This window comes from Alligator sinensis, unplaced genomic scaffold (genome assembly GCF_000455745.1).
Source record: "Alligator sinensis unplaced genomic scaffold, ASM45574v1 scaffold235_1, whole genome shotgun sequence".
Lineage (NCBI taxonomy): Eukaryota > Metazoa > Chordata > Crocodylia > Alligatoridae > Alligator > Alligator sinensis.
The window spans coordinates 2,488,544-2,504,617 of NW_005842042.1; the positions used below are offsets into that span (position 1 = coordinate 2,488,544).

The window sequence follows — 16,074 nt, forward strand, 5'->3', positions numbered from 1 at the left end:
TCCCCCGCCCCAGTCCCCAGATGAGCTGTGGCTCCGTCCCCTGCTCCACCCCAGTTGGGCAGCACCTGCCCCAGCCCCAGCCCCACCCCCTCCCTCACCACTGGGGCCTCAATCTGCCTTCCCCGCACCCCCCCGCCTTCCCTCACAACAGGCTTACCAGCCAGACCTGGCTGTTCTCCACACTGCTGGGCTGTGCTTTTGGCCTCCTGCATGCTGCGCTGGGGCTGTGCACATGCATGGAGCATTTATTGGCCACGTTATCAGCCAAAAAGAGCCAATTGCCGATACTGTCAGTTTTCCTTATATCGGTACTGATCTGATATGGGACCAATGCATTCGTGCACCTCTAATTGAAAACCACAGCCCTGTAGAAAAAAAGAGGTGAAGGAAGCCTGCTTGGACTGGCCCATTCTCCATGTCCCCCTTCCCAGCCAATACAGGCAACAGGTCTAAACCCTGAAAAACAAAGGCTTGTTTGTCTGCAATGGTGCTGTATGTACTAGAGAGATTTCAATAAGGACTAGCCCCTCAGAGAGAGCAGACACTGATATATTAGGATAAAATCCTCTTTCATGGGGATTAAAAGCCATCCTGCAGCAGGACAGGAGCCAACCTTTAACTGCCTGGGGTCAAGAAAAGGCTCCACTTCCGAGCAAGCTATTCCACAATTGTCCATAGAAAGTGGTTCTCTGTCCCTTCCTAAGAGCAGCTGGTTATGGATGACAACTGAAATGACACACTGGAGTAGTTGGATGCCTGGGTGGCATTACTCAGGCTCCCATTTTCTCCGTTGCACCTCTGCAGCCCCTCTGAGGGCACCAGGAATGTCTGGGGTAATGGCAGAAGATTGTAACTCAAGAGCATCTACATCAAGCCCACAGCCCATAGCCCACAAGTCCATAGTAGTAGTAGGAAAGTCTGCTTCACAGCAGGTGCTACTGAAAACTTACTTCAGTAATCTCATGCCAGCGGTGGCCCCCAGATAGAGGGGAGTTACCGAATGCTTCTCCTTGGGAACATCTTTCAAGGCCTGGTTGAGACACAGCTTTAAGCTGTTCCCAGCCCCTGAGGGCTCCTTTGCATAGCTGGAGATCCCACCACCTGGAGACGAGAAGAAGACATGCCTTGTTCCCTGGCTGCTTGATCCCAGGGGTGGTGAGGAACCTGAGGAGCAGTCCCTGCCCACACAACTCCTCAGAGGGCTGTGTCCCAAGGCCTCATGGAGGGAGTAGGGGGTGGAGAGAAGAAAGAGAAAAGGCAACAGCTTTTCAGCTATGGGGCCATGGGTTTTTCTCCTCTGAATGGTGCAAGCATTGTGTGCAGTCCCACCTTGTCTGTCTTTCCCTCGCATTCATTTCATTTTCCTGGACAGAGCACCTGTCTTTTTCTGCATCCTCTTTTGTTGCTGGTGCTACCTCCTCTAGGGAAGAGCTTTATTGCTGTGAGAGAACGTAGCTCTTTCCCAAGCATTTCAAAGGGCAGGAGTCATAGGCCTTTTGTCTGAGCCTTTGTGCATAGCTGGGAGAACGGGAAGGGAAAACAAACCATCCTGCAGGTGCTTGGCACCCATGCCCACAAAAGCTTGAAGAAGCAAATCCAAACGCCAAACAAAATAGCCACACTGTCTCTCCACCCACTATGATATCACTTGCTGGTTACCTGCCAGCCTGAACCAGCAGGTCTTCTACAAGGAAAGCTTGGCACAGGCAACCCCAAGAAGGAAATGCTCTACCTCCTGCTCCTAGAGCTTCACCCCTAGCCCAGGCTGCCGAAGAGTTCAGGCTGATCTTACAAGGTGAATCAGGATGCAGCCCCGACTAGCAAAAATCACACTGGCATGTGATTGCCCCAAGGGGATTCTGCCTGGCCTGATCAGGGATTTGCTCTTACATCCACATGATAGGATCATGTCACATGCAGGTTCCATCGACATGGCAAGGTTTGATAACCAGCTAATGATCCTCTCAGTTCACTTGGTACTAGCAAACACCAGGGAACTGCATCATGGGAGAGACATTGCTGTATATCTGTAGCTTCCAATTCATGCCTGTATCCACGTGTTATGGGCAGCCTCCCATAATGCTCTGGTCCCCACAGGACATATGCACAGAGGGATTCCAGCAGCTCATGGAGCAATACCCCCCCACAGCCACTGGAACACGCCCCCACACAGAGGACAGGGACTCTGTGACACTGGCTTCACAAGGAGGCCTGGCCTATACTGCATGGCACCAGTGTGCCAAACCCATGCCAGGACAGTAAAGGTGCCAGCCTGGGTCCCTGGCAAGAGCAGGACACTTCCAAGCTGTCATAGGTATGAAATGTCTTGCCCATTGGGCCCCTACTGACAAACCATGGTGAGCAGAGCTGACCCGAGGGCAGCAGTTCCATTTCACGGCAGTTTCTGAGGTTTCGCCGTTTGCTTTCATTCTACGCTGGAATTAAACTAGAATTTTTCAAATGTTTCCATGGAAGCAGAACCGGGTGGAGGCACCTGCTTCCAGAACCAACTCTGCGCTTTGGGATTCAGATGGGAGGAGTTGGTTTGCAGCCGGGTGCCCAGGGGGGCATTGTTCCAGGAGACCCATATTCAAGACTCAGCCCTGCCTCAATTGCCCCCCTCCGAGGGCAATGCATTCCTACCTTTCACGTCGCACATACTGTGCTGGCTGACGATCCCTGTGTCATTCTCTTTGTCTGCAGGCCACTTGTAGACAAACATGGCAGTGTGGGAGGATCCAGCATCCAGAACAATTCCATACTGTGGATCAAGGGAGAGAAGAGAGAACAGTTAGGCTGGGACAGACCAAGAGCGCAGAAAATCCAGCCAGGATCAAGTCCAATATGACTTTCCTGAGGGCCCTGTAAAGGAAACTTCAGAGATTAAAAGGCCTGTGTGGCATTACCCATGGGCCAGGGATTGCAAGGCCATTTCCTGTCTGAGAGCCAGCCTTGAGCACCAGATGCAAAGAGCACCCTCCCTGCAGCCAGAGAAGCTGGGCACAGTGCAGCCTGACTTGCAGGAATCCAACACATACCTGATGCACCAGGCTATTTTGCAATCCTCACCCTCTTGCTTCTTCTTGGGCAGGGGAAGTACCCAGGGACCTAGCCCTCCCCACCTGTCTAATCTCAGCCTACTGGCCAGAGACTTGGCCCTCAAGCACTTCAGTTCAAAGGCTGGCAGTGCAGGACTGGGCCTTACTTTCTGTTTGACCAAGCAGGCCAGTCTCTTTGTCAGGAGCACTAGGTTTTATTGACCATAATGGTAAAACCACAGGAAGCCGCCAGAGTCTCAGCTACACCAGGGCTCTCCGTGGCACTTACCCCGGGGCAGCTGAATTGGTAAGAACACTGATGAAAAGTTTTGGTGTGATTCCCTAAACAAAATCACAGTCAGAAATCTAGGGCTTGAGCAGAAGTCAGAGCCTAGGGCTTTCAGTTACTTCTGATCCAAGCCAGAGCCCACGGCTTGCCTTGCTCTCAGCACTAAACCTGTGTTTGAGATCTCTCTTCTTTTACTTCCCTTTCCCCTGGCATGGAGATGGACACACCCTTTTCCCCACCTGCCATCCCCTCTAACAAGCAGAAAGCCTCCTGGACTTTGCCAATAGTTACGTATTACAAAGACTTTGCCAATAGTTACTTATTACTTTTACGCCAGGCTGACAGATCACTGCCCATTTGGAGAGATCAAGTAAGACACCTGGGTGGGAACGACAGTCCAGAGTGAGGCCTCCAAAGAAGGGCAGAGAACTAACTAATTAGCACTTTGTCCATATAGGGATCTGCCATTCTCTTTCTATAAATAGCCCCTTCTCCCTCCTGCCAAATGAGGACTCTACAGCCTCTGGCAAAGAAAACCAAAGAGGATTCAGCTTCCCCTGGTTCTGAGGCCCCCATCTGACACCAGGTTCTCCCTCCTTGGCAGATTTTCATACACATCAAGCTTTTGCATTTAGCTTGCCATCTGATGAGGCAGTCCAGCCAACAGATTGCCCCGTCCCAAGCAAAGCCAAACCACTCAGGGCTTTGCAACCCTGGTTTCAATTCAGGGGTCCTTTCTAGCTGCTGTGGGTGACACCGCTGCGTAGGTTTAAACTCAGTCTAGTTCTGTTTGGCCACCCTGCATTAGAAATCAGCCTTAAGGAGGTTAAATGCATTTATTTTTTGAGCCTCGGCAGCAGAACAACTTTATTTTCAATGTAATAAAGTTCCTGTTAGAGTGCTAGGGACAGGACTCACTCCTATGCCATGGTGCTCATGAGGCTTAGGCATGGATGGCTACAGACCACTGGTGTAAACAGGGCCCTGTGGTGCCTCTCTCTGCAGGGGTGAATTTTACCCTCTCCTCCAGGGCTGTCTGCTAAGGCTTGTGTCCTCCTTTAAGTGGTGTTGTGGGGCCGGGACCTGGGATCTTGTGCGGAGGTGAACTCCACATTGGGGTGTTGGAGCAGCGTTGGGGGGAACCAGCCCCCATGCTAGTCTTTGCCCTTCTCTGCCAGCTCCATCCCAACAGGAGACAGCAGGACTTTGGAAGCAGCACTAGTCTCTCTCTGTACCAAGACCCTTGGTCGTACAACAGCGCAACACCCCTGCCAGCGGCCTTGTTTTCTCCTCCAGTCCCTGACTGACTTCCCTGCTCTCCCTGCACTGGGTGCCGGAGTGTCCTGCCCAAGTACGGTGCCCATTGCCCCTGGGGCTGAGCACTCTGGCTGGTGCAGACCACAGTTGTTAGAGCTGGTGCAGGACCCCTCAGTGCCTGGCACCGCAAAAACAGAACAAAGAGCCAGTCACCATGTAAACGCGGCAGGGGACAGCAGCTAGAAGCAGATGGAGAGATGGGGCAGTGCAAGGCAACTATGAAGCAATATCAATCTGGGGCTGGGTCAGTGTCACAGCACAGGGGCAGCCCAGATGCAGTCAATCAAATGGCTTTGTCGGTGCTGTAGCCAAGAAGGGCGCAAGGAGGATGATGAGGAGGAGGAGGAGGTGGCTCAGTGGATGTTTATAAGGAGCTTCTCCTGGGCAGCAGTGGCAGCCTGGAAAGAAGCACCCAGGTGCCTGCTTGGAAACCCAATGACGAGGTGGCATAGGCTGAGCAAGAGTGGGGCTGAGCTCCTCCCAGCACCCCTCCTTCCCAGCTGCTGTGAGGGAGAGGGCCCCAGCTAGCTGGCAGGCTCCCATCTCCCTAGGACACACCCCTTGGCAGAGCTAGTCATCCTGGGTGTTGAAGAAGTGACCTAATCCCCCAGCCAGTGCAGGCTTGTTCCTGTCTAGATCCAAGCTGTGGGGCCTGTGCCACTTTCCTTGGCCAGCCTCAACAGATGGCAAAAGGGAACTGCCCTCTCCCTTGAACAGCTCTCATGGTGCAGCCAGGGTGGCCCGATGCGATCCCAGAAGCAGCTCATGGGTCGCAGATTCTTCAGTCCTGTTCTCAGGACTGCTGGCAATTCACTTTGGGAAGGTCCTTCTCTTGTTCGTACCCTACGTTGTGTACAGGGAACAACAGTGTCCCTCTACCTCCTAGGGAGGCTCTTTGCAAAAGTTGAAGGGATCAGTGCAGGGAAAGCAAAGGAACATCAAAAAATATGGTGCTAATTCAACTCTCTTCCCCCCTTGTAGAGCCTCACTTCCCCTTGGGCTCAGCTGTTACTTTCTTTCATGGATTCTAGATCAAGCCCCAGCAGTTTGTACACTAGAGGGGTTTTCTCTTCTCTCCTGCCTGTAAACTCCCCGATAACGGACCGAGGCTGAATTCACTCCAGTGCATGCACAAGCAACAATAAAACTTTGCAGCTGGAACAAAATTCTGCAGAAAATAAATGGGATTGATTTACTCAGTTTTCTGCTGAAGAAAGTGAAGACACAAGGGAGAAGCCAGTCTTCGGAGCTTAGATAACAATACTGCTGACAGGCCATAAAATAATCAACAAGTAAGTATGAAACTTGTCCAAGGATTACTGCATGGGCAAGAAGGCTTTGGACCAGGTCTTTTTCCAGCTATCAGACACCAAAGTACAATCCTATTCCACCCAGAAAAAACACTAATGCATCCACTTTTTAAATGTGCCACCCTCCTAGCCTTAAGGCAAGGGTACCAAAAGCAGGGAGGAGGAGGACCCACTAATGCCTTTTGCATTAATGCTTTTGCAAGTGCAATAGGATCATACTTTAGGTGCTCAAGTGAACTAATAGCAGAAACAGGATCTGGCCTGTCATTTGTATTCATCAGACTACAGAAATCTGCCAAACATCCTGAATTCAGAGTGAAATGGTGACTGTGAATCCAAGACTTGGTGAATGCCTCAGTTTGGTAAAAGCTGAGCTGTTTTATAATATACAGCTTTTTGGAGCCACAGACTTTAAATATGTTGCAAAGTTATTTTACGAAATGAAAGAGGAGCTCCCCAAGCAGTGCAGAAGCCAGTGTTCGTATGGTAAGAACAAACTACTAGCACAAAACTCTCCCTGCACCTTCCTAGTCCTCTCGATAAAACAGCTTTAAGGAGCTGCATCCAAAGCACATGTTAGAACAGCTCAAAACAAGCCCCAGCAATAACGCTCTTTGTTGTTATAAAGCAAAGTGCCCTGCGCTCGTTTGCTTCCCTGCGCAGTGACAGAAATTCCTGGAGAAGGGAACTGGGCTCCAACTGCCTGTCATACAGACTCTGTCATAGAGTTACAGAGAAATACAGCTGGAACAAGTCGGGAAATAAATAATTTAGTCCAACCCCCTGCCTGAGACAGGCTCATCCCTAGCCAAGCCATCCCATACAAATCCACTGTCTAACCTCTTAGGAAAACTACGCTGTCCATGCTTCCTCTTCCTAAAGACCCTCAGGTTCTGTGGCCAGGGTTTCCAAGATCTGCAAAGCCTCTGGAAGTGTTTAGCCATGGTTAAACTACTGTGCCAGCTTCAGTAATTCACCTGCAAACACTTCCCCTTCCCCTGTTTTCCAAAATCGCTTGTCCTTGGAATGGGCAGGGAATTATGAAATTCATTCTGCCGTAACAGGGAGCAGGTGAGCCCCCTCCTACCCGGTGCAGATGTCAGCGGGCATCACCACTGTGACATACAGGCTACAAGCGCCTACCATGGAAGAGTCTGAATATGTTACCACATTCAGGATTGTTTCCATATATTCACAGAGCGACACTGCTGAGCAGACAGGGCAAGTTACTGCTTGAATCTAGCCTAGTGGATCTCCGCAGAACACATCCTCTACCTAAGAGGTGCGCTTCAGCCCTGTCATTAACAGGCACTAGTAACCTGCTGCAGTATCCCCTTTTCCACAGCAAAAGATCAAGCAGTGTATTGTACTGCTTCTCCAGGATGGAGTTCAGTGTCATCATCCCCATTTCACAGATAGGGAGACTGAGGCATAGTGCTGAAGTCACTTCCCTGAAGCCACAGGGTAACTTTGTGGCCCAGACTCTAGGTCTCTCAGCTCCCATTTCTCCTACTTCACCACCAGACACAGGTCCCCCAGGACACTGACACAGCTCAGACCAGAAAGGGTCATTTAAACCAGAGGCACGCTGGGTGGACCGTGTGAGGGCAGGGGTCTGTGTGGAGGCCTGCTCTAGGCACGGTGTGGTGAATGCTTTCTCTCAGCTCTAGCCCACTCATCCCACTCCAGGAAACACAGGCCTAGGGCACGTGACTTGTGCTGTGAACAGACTCCTGAAGGCTGAGAGGAGCAAGTCATCGGTAAGCCTTTGACAGGAGCCCTTGTGTTTGCCTCTGGGCCACACTGGACAGTGAGAGCGGATTTTTACTTTGCTACAGTTACCCCGGTTTGAAAAACTGACTTCAGGAACACACATATGAAAACCAGCTGGAGCCCTCCACCCCTGTGCAGGACACTGGCTTAACAGGAAACTCCATGTTATGATTCTGTAACATGTGGACCACCATCTCCAACATCAGGTGGGCACCAAGGAGCAGGGCTGGAGAGGACCCTGGCAGGGCCAGGACACACAGAACCCTTAGGGCATCAGGGTTTATTTTTCCAGGCCATAAAGTACCTCTGAGTCAGGGTGGTGCTCTGGCCCATCCCTATGCAATGCTGTGATCCATGATGGTAAGTTCATGGCCATGCCCTGACCGAGGAACTTCTGAAGGGGATTGAGACCGAGGAGGCATCACTGCTATGAGTAACAGTGGGGTGCACGTCAGGGTCTCCAGAGGTGAAGCAACTCTGCTTGTGGTTGAAAACACTTCAGATCACACAGTCCAATATCAAACCTCCCACCCACCCTTCGCAGGGTCTGTACCCAGCAGGGTCCTTGTTGAGATCTGGAGGCGCTCCAGAGACTTCCATGTTCCTCGGAGAGCCAGCATATACACGGCACATGGAGATCTGCCCTGAGGTAACTGCATAGGGCACAAGGCTTTCCTGGTTGATCCCACAAAGGATGATGCAGCCTCTTAATATACCCTAACCTTGATGTGCGCAGGGAGAGGCGTAGGGGTGCATTCCATGATGCACATAGGATGGTTTTGTTCAACCCTTGGCTGAAAGGTGCCAAAAGAAGGTTGGATATTACCTTGACTTCAAACAGTCATGCAGAAAGTGACAATCTATGATGCTGGAGGAAAAGAAACTCCAATGAAGCAAGCTTAGAATTGACTCAATGAGTTTAAGAAAGGGGTACTGGACATTGTTTAGGGATAGGCCAGGTTTTGCTTTCTTACAGCAATATAGAGCTGCACCTCTGTGCCTTCAGGACTGTACGTGCAAGGTCAGGAGCCTCCAGCCTACTCTCCTCATGAATCAGTACACACTATTTTTCATGAGGGAACAAGCCAGGCTAGAAAGCTGCTCCCTATCTCAGGGTGATGCTGTTTTCATAGGACACATAGGAACAGGACCCAGCGAACACTCACGCTATTTAGCAAGGTCTCCAGATGTAGCTCTGAATGCATGAGAAAAGCAAATCTTCTGAGAGGACAAGAGCTATCTTTACACAAAGCCAAATTCCATACTCCTTAATCATGTAAATTCCCCCTTTAAGTCTATAGAAGATTTGTTGCACTGAAGCCTCCAGTCCAGAGCAGGACAGCAAGTTGGGGGTGTCCAACAAGGGCAATCTCATCTGCAGTTCCTGTGTTTTCTTGCTTAAGTGACAAATCATGCCCTCCATAAAAAACTAAAGCCACTATGGGCTTAGAGAGTCCTCCTGGGTCTGTCAGGAGATATGTTGCCGCTTCCTTGCCAGGAAATCTCAGGCAATTTACAGACTAAGCAGCCTTTGGCACTACATATCCCAACCCCTGTCTGTAAACGCTGGAGGCATTTGCAGTCACAACCGATCCACGTGAAGTTTTTGTTTTACACCCAGAATTGAACTGAATTAGCTTAACAAGAGCAATGCTGAGCATTTGCAATGAGGTAGCCGAGAAAATTGGTAGCACTCAGAGGTGTCAGGAGAAGGCCGTGCAGAAGGGAACAGAGGCTGCTGATTAGTTTCATTATGAAACATAGGCTACCAGGCGCACCAGCATCAGAGCACTTGCAGGGTTGGCTACAGAAAGCCGCTAGGTCTTACAAAGTGCCAAGTCTTCTGGCCAAGCCGTGCAGGATGAGAGGGCAGGAGAGGTGAAAGTCTAAGCAAAGAGCAAGGATAAGCTGCAAAAGTGACAGAAGATGGGAGGAGGGGATGTGAAAGTGAGTTGGAAACTGGGCGAGGGAAGCAGCAAGATGGAAACTAGAGGGCTTCAGAAGAGGTAGATGTAGCAGTAGAGAAACAAGAACTTAACAAGGAGAGCCAGAGGCCAAGGAGGAGGGCTGTACAGCATGTCAGGACAGAGATGTTTCTATTAAGATGTGTGGGGGTCTCAGGGCTGCTGCAGGTCAGGTCTGGGGTGCATTGACAAGGCTGTGGGTGGAGGCCAGGCAGTAACTACCTGCTCTGTACCCAACCCCAGTCAAGGCAAGAAGGGCCCTTGCAAAATGCTAAACTCTATGACAAAACCCACCAAGGAGGAACGTCCTAAAAAAATCAGCGGACAAGCTAAGAGTCAAAGCCCGAGTAACATGCTCCCAGTGTGAATGGCAGGAAGGAGTCAGGACAGAGTCTGCTTCTCTGCATTTGCCTTGCTTCTCCATCTGCCCAGGGTGGTCACAGGGCAGGGAACAAAGATGGAAATGCACAGGGACAAGCCAACCTATTGATGCCAAGAGCTGTAATCTCAGCCTCCCTCCCTCCTGCTTACAGACTTTGCAGCCCACAGCACAAACACGCACAGCCACTTCCCTCCATCAACAGCTTCCCAAGTGCCCCGAGTGCCTGATCTTTCAGTGTCCTGGCCATTACATCCATAGGACTCACAGAAACCACCAGGTCAGAACGCACATCTCTCCAGCCCACGCAGTCTCCAGGGAGGTCTAGCCTTCAGCCTTTCCCAGAACTTGGCCACGTGCACAGGTTCCACAGGAACAGCCCTTGCTCCAAGCACATGACCATGCTGCCTTAACTGCAAATCTAAACCAGATTTTTTGGCCACTAGCCAGCCAGGACAGGGAAGGCCTTTTGCAGATGCTTTATATTAGGGGGCTCCATCAGTGGGACCATTCCCAGTTATATTACCTTCAGAACTGGTCCCAGCTGCTTTGGAAAATACATCATGTAGAATTCGGTTTACATCCATCCCAAACACATGAGATCCAAGCTGATTAGCAGCAAAATGGAAACACGACTGGTTGTAACTTGGCAACGGGACACAGTACTTTCACAATCCAGATGGGAAACAAGGGCAGTCAGGGGACAAGCAGAGGCATTCCCCTTGAGCACCAGCAGAAAATCCCTTTCGTTACACGTGGATTCCTGTCTGGGTTTAGCTTATTGATTACAGAGCTTCAGGAAGTTACATGCCTCCTATCAAGGGTAGCTACACTCACATGGCCAGTCATGTCTTACTGCTCAGCCACAACCGTGCTCAGCAGCCCCGCTTGACTCCCAGGTCCCTCTGGTGTCACTGAAAAGCCACAATGGGTGGGGATCCAGCTCCGTCAGGGACTGCTGCTTCCATGCACAACCTTCTGCACGCTCCGGGGCTGATACAGCTGACAGGGCTTGGCTCAGGAGAACCCCTGATAAAATGCTTTCAGGTGAGGCAACCAATGTCAGAATAAAACTGAAAGAGCTTGGCTCATTTACTCCAGCAGATCACAGCCAAAGGGGGACATTGGCATCTATAACTATAGCCATAGTTGTGGAGAGGGCTGCAATACTACAGGTCTCCAACAAGTCTGAGCTGACAGTCCTCCCCTGCCTCGAGTGCAAGGGTTCTGCATAGCTCCCTGATGAGTCCAGGGTACATCCACATTCCTTCTCTGCGCTGGAGGTGGCGGGGGCTATCCCCAGGTTACAGATAGAGAAACCGAGGCACAGAGCAAGGACTTGCTCCTGCTTGCACAGTCAGGTTCTCTACCCAGGGTGCTTTCCTCCCAGTCCCTCCCCCTGTGCTTCCTTGGGATGCATTCTGCTGTGGGGGCTGGGATGGGAGTAAGGGCCTAAGGCTGAGGACAGAAGTTACACATAAATGGCTTTAAGTGATCAGAAACTGGTTTAAAACTGTAACAGAACAGAAGTTCAGTGCACATAAACCAGTTTCAAAATGGCTGAAACTGATTTAAGATATACCTGGTTGAATGTAGTACCAGACTTAAATGATTTGGGTCAAACCAGTTTATTTAACTTCTGTCCCAGATCCCTTCATCGTTTAAGTTAAATCAGAGTCCCCAAGAATCCCAGCATGCTTTTCAGCCCTGGGTTGAGCTGGGCTGTCTGCGCCAAAGAGCAGGGCTGGCCCCACCCCTCCTCTCTAGCCCAAACACTATCACTGCTCTGGCTGGCTGAGAAGGGTGTGGGGGACTGCAGGCACAGCAGTGTCTTCTTGGCATCTCCCTGCCTCCCTCCCCCTCACTGCTCAAGCAGGGATCACCCCATCCCTCCCTCCCCTTTCCCACAGCACGGACCCCAGGGCACACACCCTAGCTGGCACCAGGTTATGGTCATGCCACCCCCATGCTAGCTAATGCTGAGAGGTGTGTGTGTGTGTCCAATGTCACTGGGACAAAGGCAGACAGAACTGTGTCCACTTAGGGATTTTTAGAGCTAATCCACAGTAGCCGGTAATGTCCCTCCTTCCTTCTTTGGAAAAAGCCGTTTAAGAAGAGCTTGAACTAATGAAAGAGGCTTTTTTCTAGATGAGTTGAAAAGCTTTGTGTTATCAGCCCCCTGCTGGCTCCCTTGCCTGTCAGTTTACTGCAGACAGTATGAAGAAGCAGGGAAAGGAAGATTGAACAGCTCAGTATCATCAACAGATGCATGCACTGCACACGAGCAGTCCTCCTCAGAGTGCTAGCTGGGGGCCGGGGTCTGACAACACTCCTACTCCTTGAGCAGCGAGCTGGAAAAAGCCTGGCGAGGGCTGCTTCCTCCTCCCCATCCAGGCACACCCGAGATGGGGACTGTGCAGGCCAGGGTGGGGTTTAAACCCGTCCCTAATCAGAGGGTCCTGGCTGTATCCTCCTGCCCCCACTCAGCAATGGGCAAGGGAAGGGAGGGTTGTTCTAGCATGCCACCCCGCCCCTCCCCCCAGCTTCTAGCCTGAGCCACTGCCGGCACGTGCCTGCATTTCTTGATTCAAAAGTGAATGTCCATCCACTTGCAAATCGGTTCAAGCTCTGCAGGTTAGGCTAGCCTGCAAAGGTTGAATCAATTCAGGCCCAGGCTTTTTGAATGTCTGCCCCTAGCCATAATGACAGGCACAAGGGGGAAGGTGCTGAGTCCTGCCCAGAGCTGTAAAAGTGCTACCAGTGGCACCCCCACTCTGTTTGCAGGGCAGATCCAGACACAATCCCTCAGCTTGCCAGCAAGACTATTCCTACCACCGGGGATGCAGTAAGTGTTTAGCTCAGGCGCCAGGCCTCAAAAAAGACACAGAGGGGTCTGTTCCAAGGGAAAGGGCTGGGCTCTGGTCCAAGAGGAGGCTTTGCAGGATTTCCCCATGCACTCAGGATCATGTAAACAATGAATAAATAATTGGGGATAAGTAAGCCAGTTGCAAAACCCCTGTGTGCAAGGGAAGGAAAACTTCTCATGTGATCACACACAGGTGAATGAACTGACACTCCAGTCAAACCCCAGCCAGCTCCTCTGCAGAACAGCCTTTGCTTTCACTCAGCCACCTCCATATTAGGAGCCTTCCAAGGGGCTTCCTGCAGCTGAACCCAACCTTCTGTTAAGTGCTGGCACATCAGACTCGCCAGGGGCAACGCCGAGAGTCCATTCACCCAGCAGCATCCATGACGTCTTGCTTCAGCTCTGACTCCTCTGCTGAGCAGAGATGGCTCGTAACAAAGAGGACTGATACCCAGTGGGGACTCTGAAAGGCCTTGTGCTCCCTTGGGGCCTACATGAGATTTTGAGCCCATCCCCTGAGAGAGAGAGAGAGAGAGAGAGAGAGAGAGAGGAAAATGCACCAGCCTGCTAAGCAACAGGATAAGCTCCCCTGCTTTACCACTCCCTTCAACAAGGTGGTCCATGTTGCAAGATTGATGCTTTCCTGCTGATCTGCTGGGGGCACCAGGAGACAGAGTTATGAACATATATCAGAGCCAGGAGGAGGATGCTGTACATGCCCTTATTTGTTAGTGGATGAAAGTGGATTTGAAAGTGGATTTGTCGTTGGATCTTGGGAAGACAAACATCACTAAAACAATGCACCCGCACCTCCAGCATCTACATGATTTCCAGCATTCAGTTATACAGACATCTTTTAAGTTGGAAGTCCCCCAGTATGTACGCTCTGAGGGCACATGTGCCTTCTGTGTGTTACCTTCTCTGTTCCAGAAAGCTTGCTCCCAAGGCTGCACCTTGAACGCTAAACTGATGGGAGGAGGAAGTGCTAACAGCTCGAAAGGATATACAACTGTGGAACGCGAGTCATACAGTACAACGGGGTAAGCTCATACTTGTTTTTCTTTCTTAGGCCACTTACTGCTCATACCTCATCTTGATTTACTACTTGTGGGTGTCAGAAAGCCCAGCTCTCATCCCAGTTCACAAATGGTTTCTAGAGCCTTTCAGCCCCCACTTCCTCCTCTCACACCAAACCTCCAACCTATGTAACATGCATGAGAGAAACCTCCAGTTACTACTTCAGAAGAAAAATGCTGTTGTGATGTGAACTGAAAAAGCATAATGGCTAGGCGTTCTCCAAGAGAAGGACAGTCCCTAAATGAGAGAGAGCCATGGCCTGCAACTGGGAACCAAGGTCTACTTATTGTCAACACATATAGATACCACGGGCATTTATGCACATGGTCTGGGAGTGCGTGGGGGGGGTGCTTTAATCAGAGTGGCTCCGAGAACTGCTCTAATTAAAGCGCCTGAAGTGTCACATGTATCAGTGTCCCTGCACTGAAAAATGGTGGCGGGGCACTTTAACTAACGTTGAACAAACTTTAATTAAAGCACCCCCACTGCCATTTTCAGTGCAGGGATGCTAACACACGTGACGCTGGTGTCTGCTGGAGCACAGTAATTACCACACTCCAGCAGACTTGATTAATCAAGTCTGCTTCAATGTATTGTAATTACAGTGCATCAGAGCAGCCTCCCTGCATGTGTATAGGAGCCCCATGGTCTGAAGTCAGTGAAGTCCACACCACTGAGGTCCACCTCTCGTAGGACACGTATACATGAAGTAAGGGTCTATGGCTTCCCAAAAAGAGAACATTGTACAGCAGCCCTCTGCCTTGGCGCTCACTCTGCCAGAAGCTGAATTTGTTAGCCTCCCAGGCTGGCTTCATCCTTTTCAGTGGAGACTTCCAGAAGAAGCAGGTAGCTAGGGGAGGGGGTAAGACGGGTACACTGATGGGCTGGACCTTTGAAACGGGTGGATTCGATTGCTAGAATTCTATTACGGTCCATTAGGCTCTTAGAAGAGCAAACCACCCCCAGCTATGAAGACTAGCTGCTTGCCTACACTTCACACCTTCTGCTAACAGAAGTCATGCAACAGATAGCAGCAGCTACAGGAAAAGCCACCAGAACAGGTCCCTACCCAGGCAGCTGCAGCCATCAAGGCAGCTGGGCCAAAAAGTCTTGCAGAGCACCAGCCTTTAAAGTGCAGAAACTGTGGGCACATCTACACACACTTCCTGGGGGCTTCTCTGTGGCAACAGAAGCTTTTGTGTCACTCAGGGAGCTGGCACTGTTTTCAGGCTCAGTGAAGGAGTTCTGCTGCCATACTGCAGCTGGGAGTGTGCATGCACTAGCAGGTCTGACAGCAGAACCCGAGTTGTGCCGCTGAAACTGTGCAATGGAGACAGCCTGGGATCCTGAGGAAACTCTGTGTACTTGAGTATACACTGGATTCCCAGCTCTTATGGAAATCTGGACCCAACTGTTGGGGGGCAAATTGGAAATCTGGCCTTGATCTCCTCTGAAAAATCTGAGCCCAAGTGCCCTTGCACTTTTAATCGTTTCTCCTCGCTGTTATCTTCATCAGCGTGAGGCCATTAGCACTGAGGGCAGCTGCTGAATACTGAAAGCCATAATGCTCTGCAGAGCTCCAAAGAAAAAGTGCTGAAATCTTGCCATTTGCAATAGGCTAAGACTGGGGGTTTGCCTCACGGACAATAAACCCTTGCAAAGCACTCAGTGTTACTGACACCCAGTGGGGACCTCCTCCACCCCAGAGCCACATGTTTCCTTCTGCATTTCTCTGACATGCATCCAAAGTCATAACTGGAACTAAGAGGCCTGGGACTCACAGGCCCAGCAACCTGGGGATTATATGTCCTGTCATTTCCTCTCTCCTTGCCTTTCTAGACTTCAAGTTCTTTGGAGTATGGCCCATTTCTTTCCATGCACGTACAGCTCTTGCATAATCACAGGCTGATTCTGCCCAGGTTCTGCGGGTGTTACAGTAACAATCATTCTGTAGGTTTCTGGAAGTGCAGGCTAGCAGCAATCTCTACAATTCTGGCCTGATGACCTAAGCCATTCGACACCCTGCCTACGTTGTAGTCCTCAGTTCCACAGCTAGCTCTT

The 16,074-nt window shown here is 50.8% G+C and overlaps 1 protein-coding gene across 1 annotated transcript in view; it reads right to left on the reverse strand.

The window, feature by feature from the left end:
- ENTPD2 (ectonucleoside triphosphate diphosphohydrolase 2) overlaps positions 1-16,074 on the reverse strand; it is a 31,457-nt gene that overhangs the window by 8,049 nt on the left and 7,334 nt on the right. The window contains exons 3-4 of the mRNA XM_006022725.1: positions 2,644-2,761; positions 951-1,101 (exon numbers count right to left, since the gene is read on the reverse strand). Of these exons, the coding sequence (XP_006022787.1) occupies positions 951-1,101; positions 2,644-2,761 (269 nt within the window). The remainder of the gene's footprint in view (positions 1-950; positions 1,102-2,643; positions 2,762-16,074) is intronic.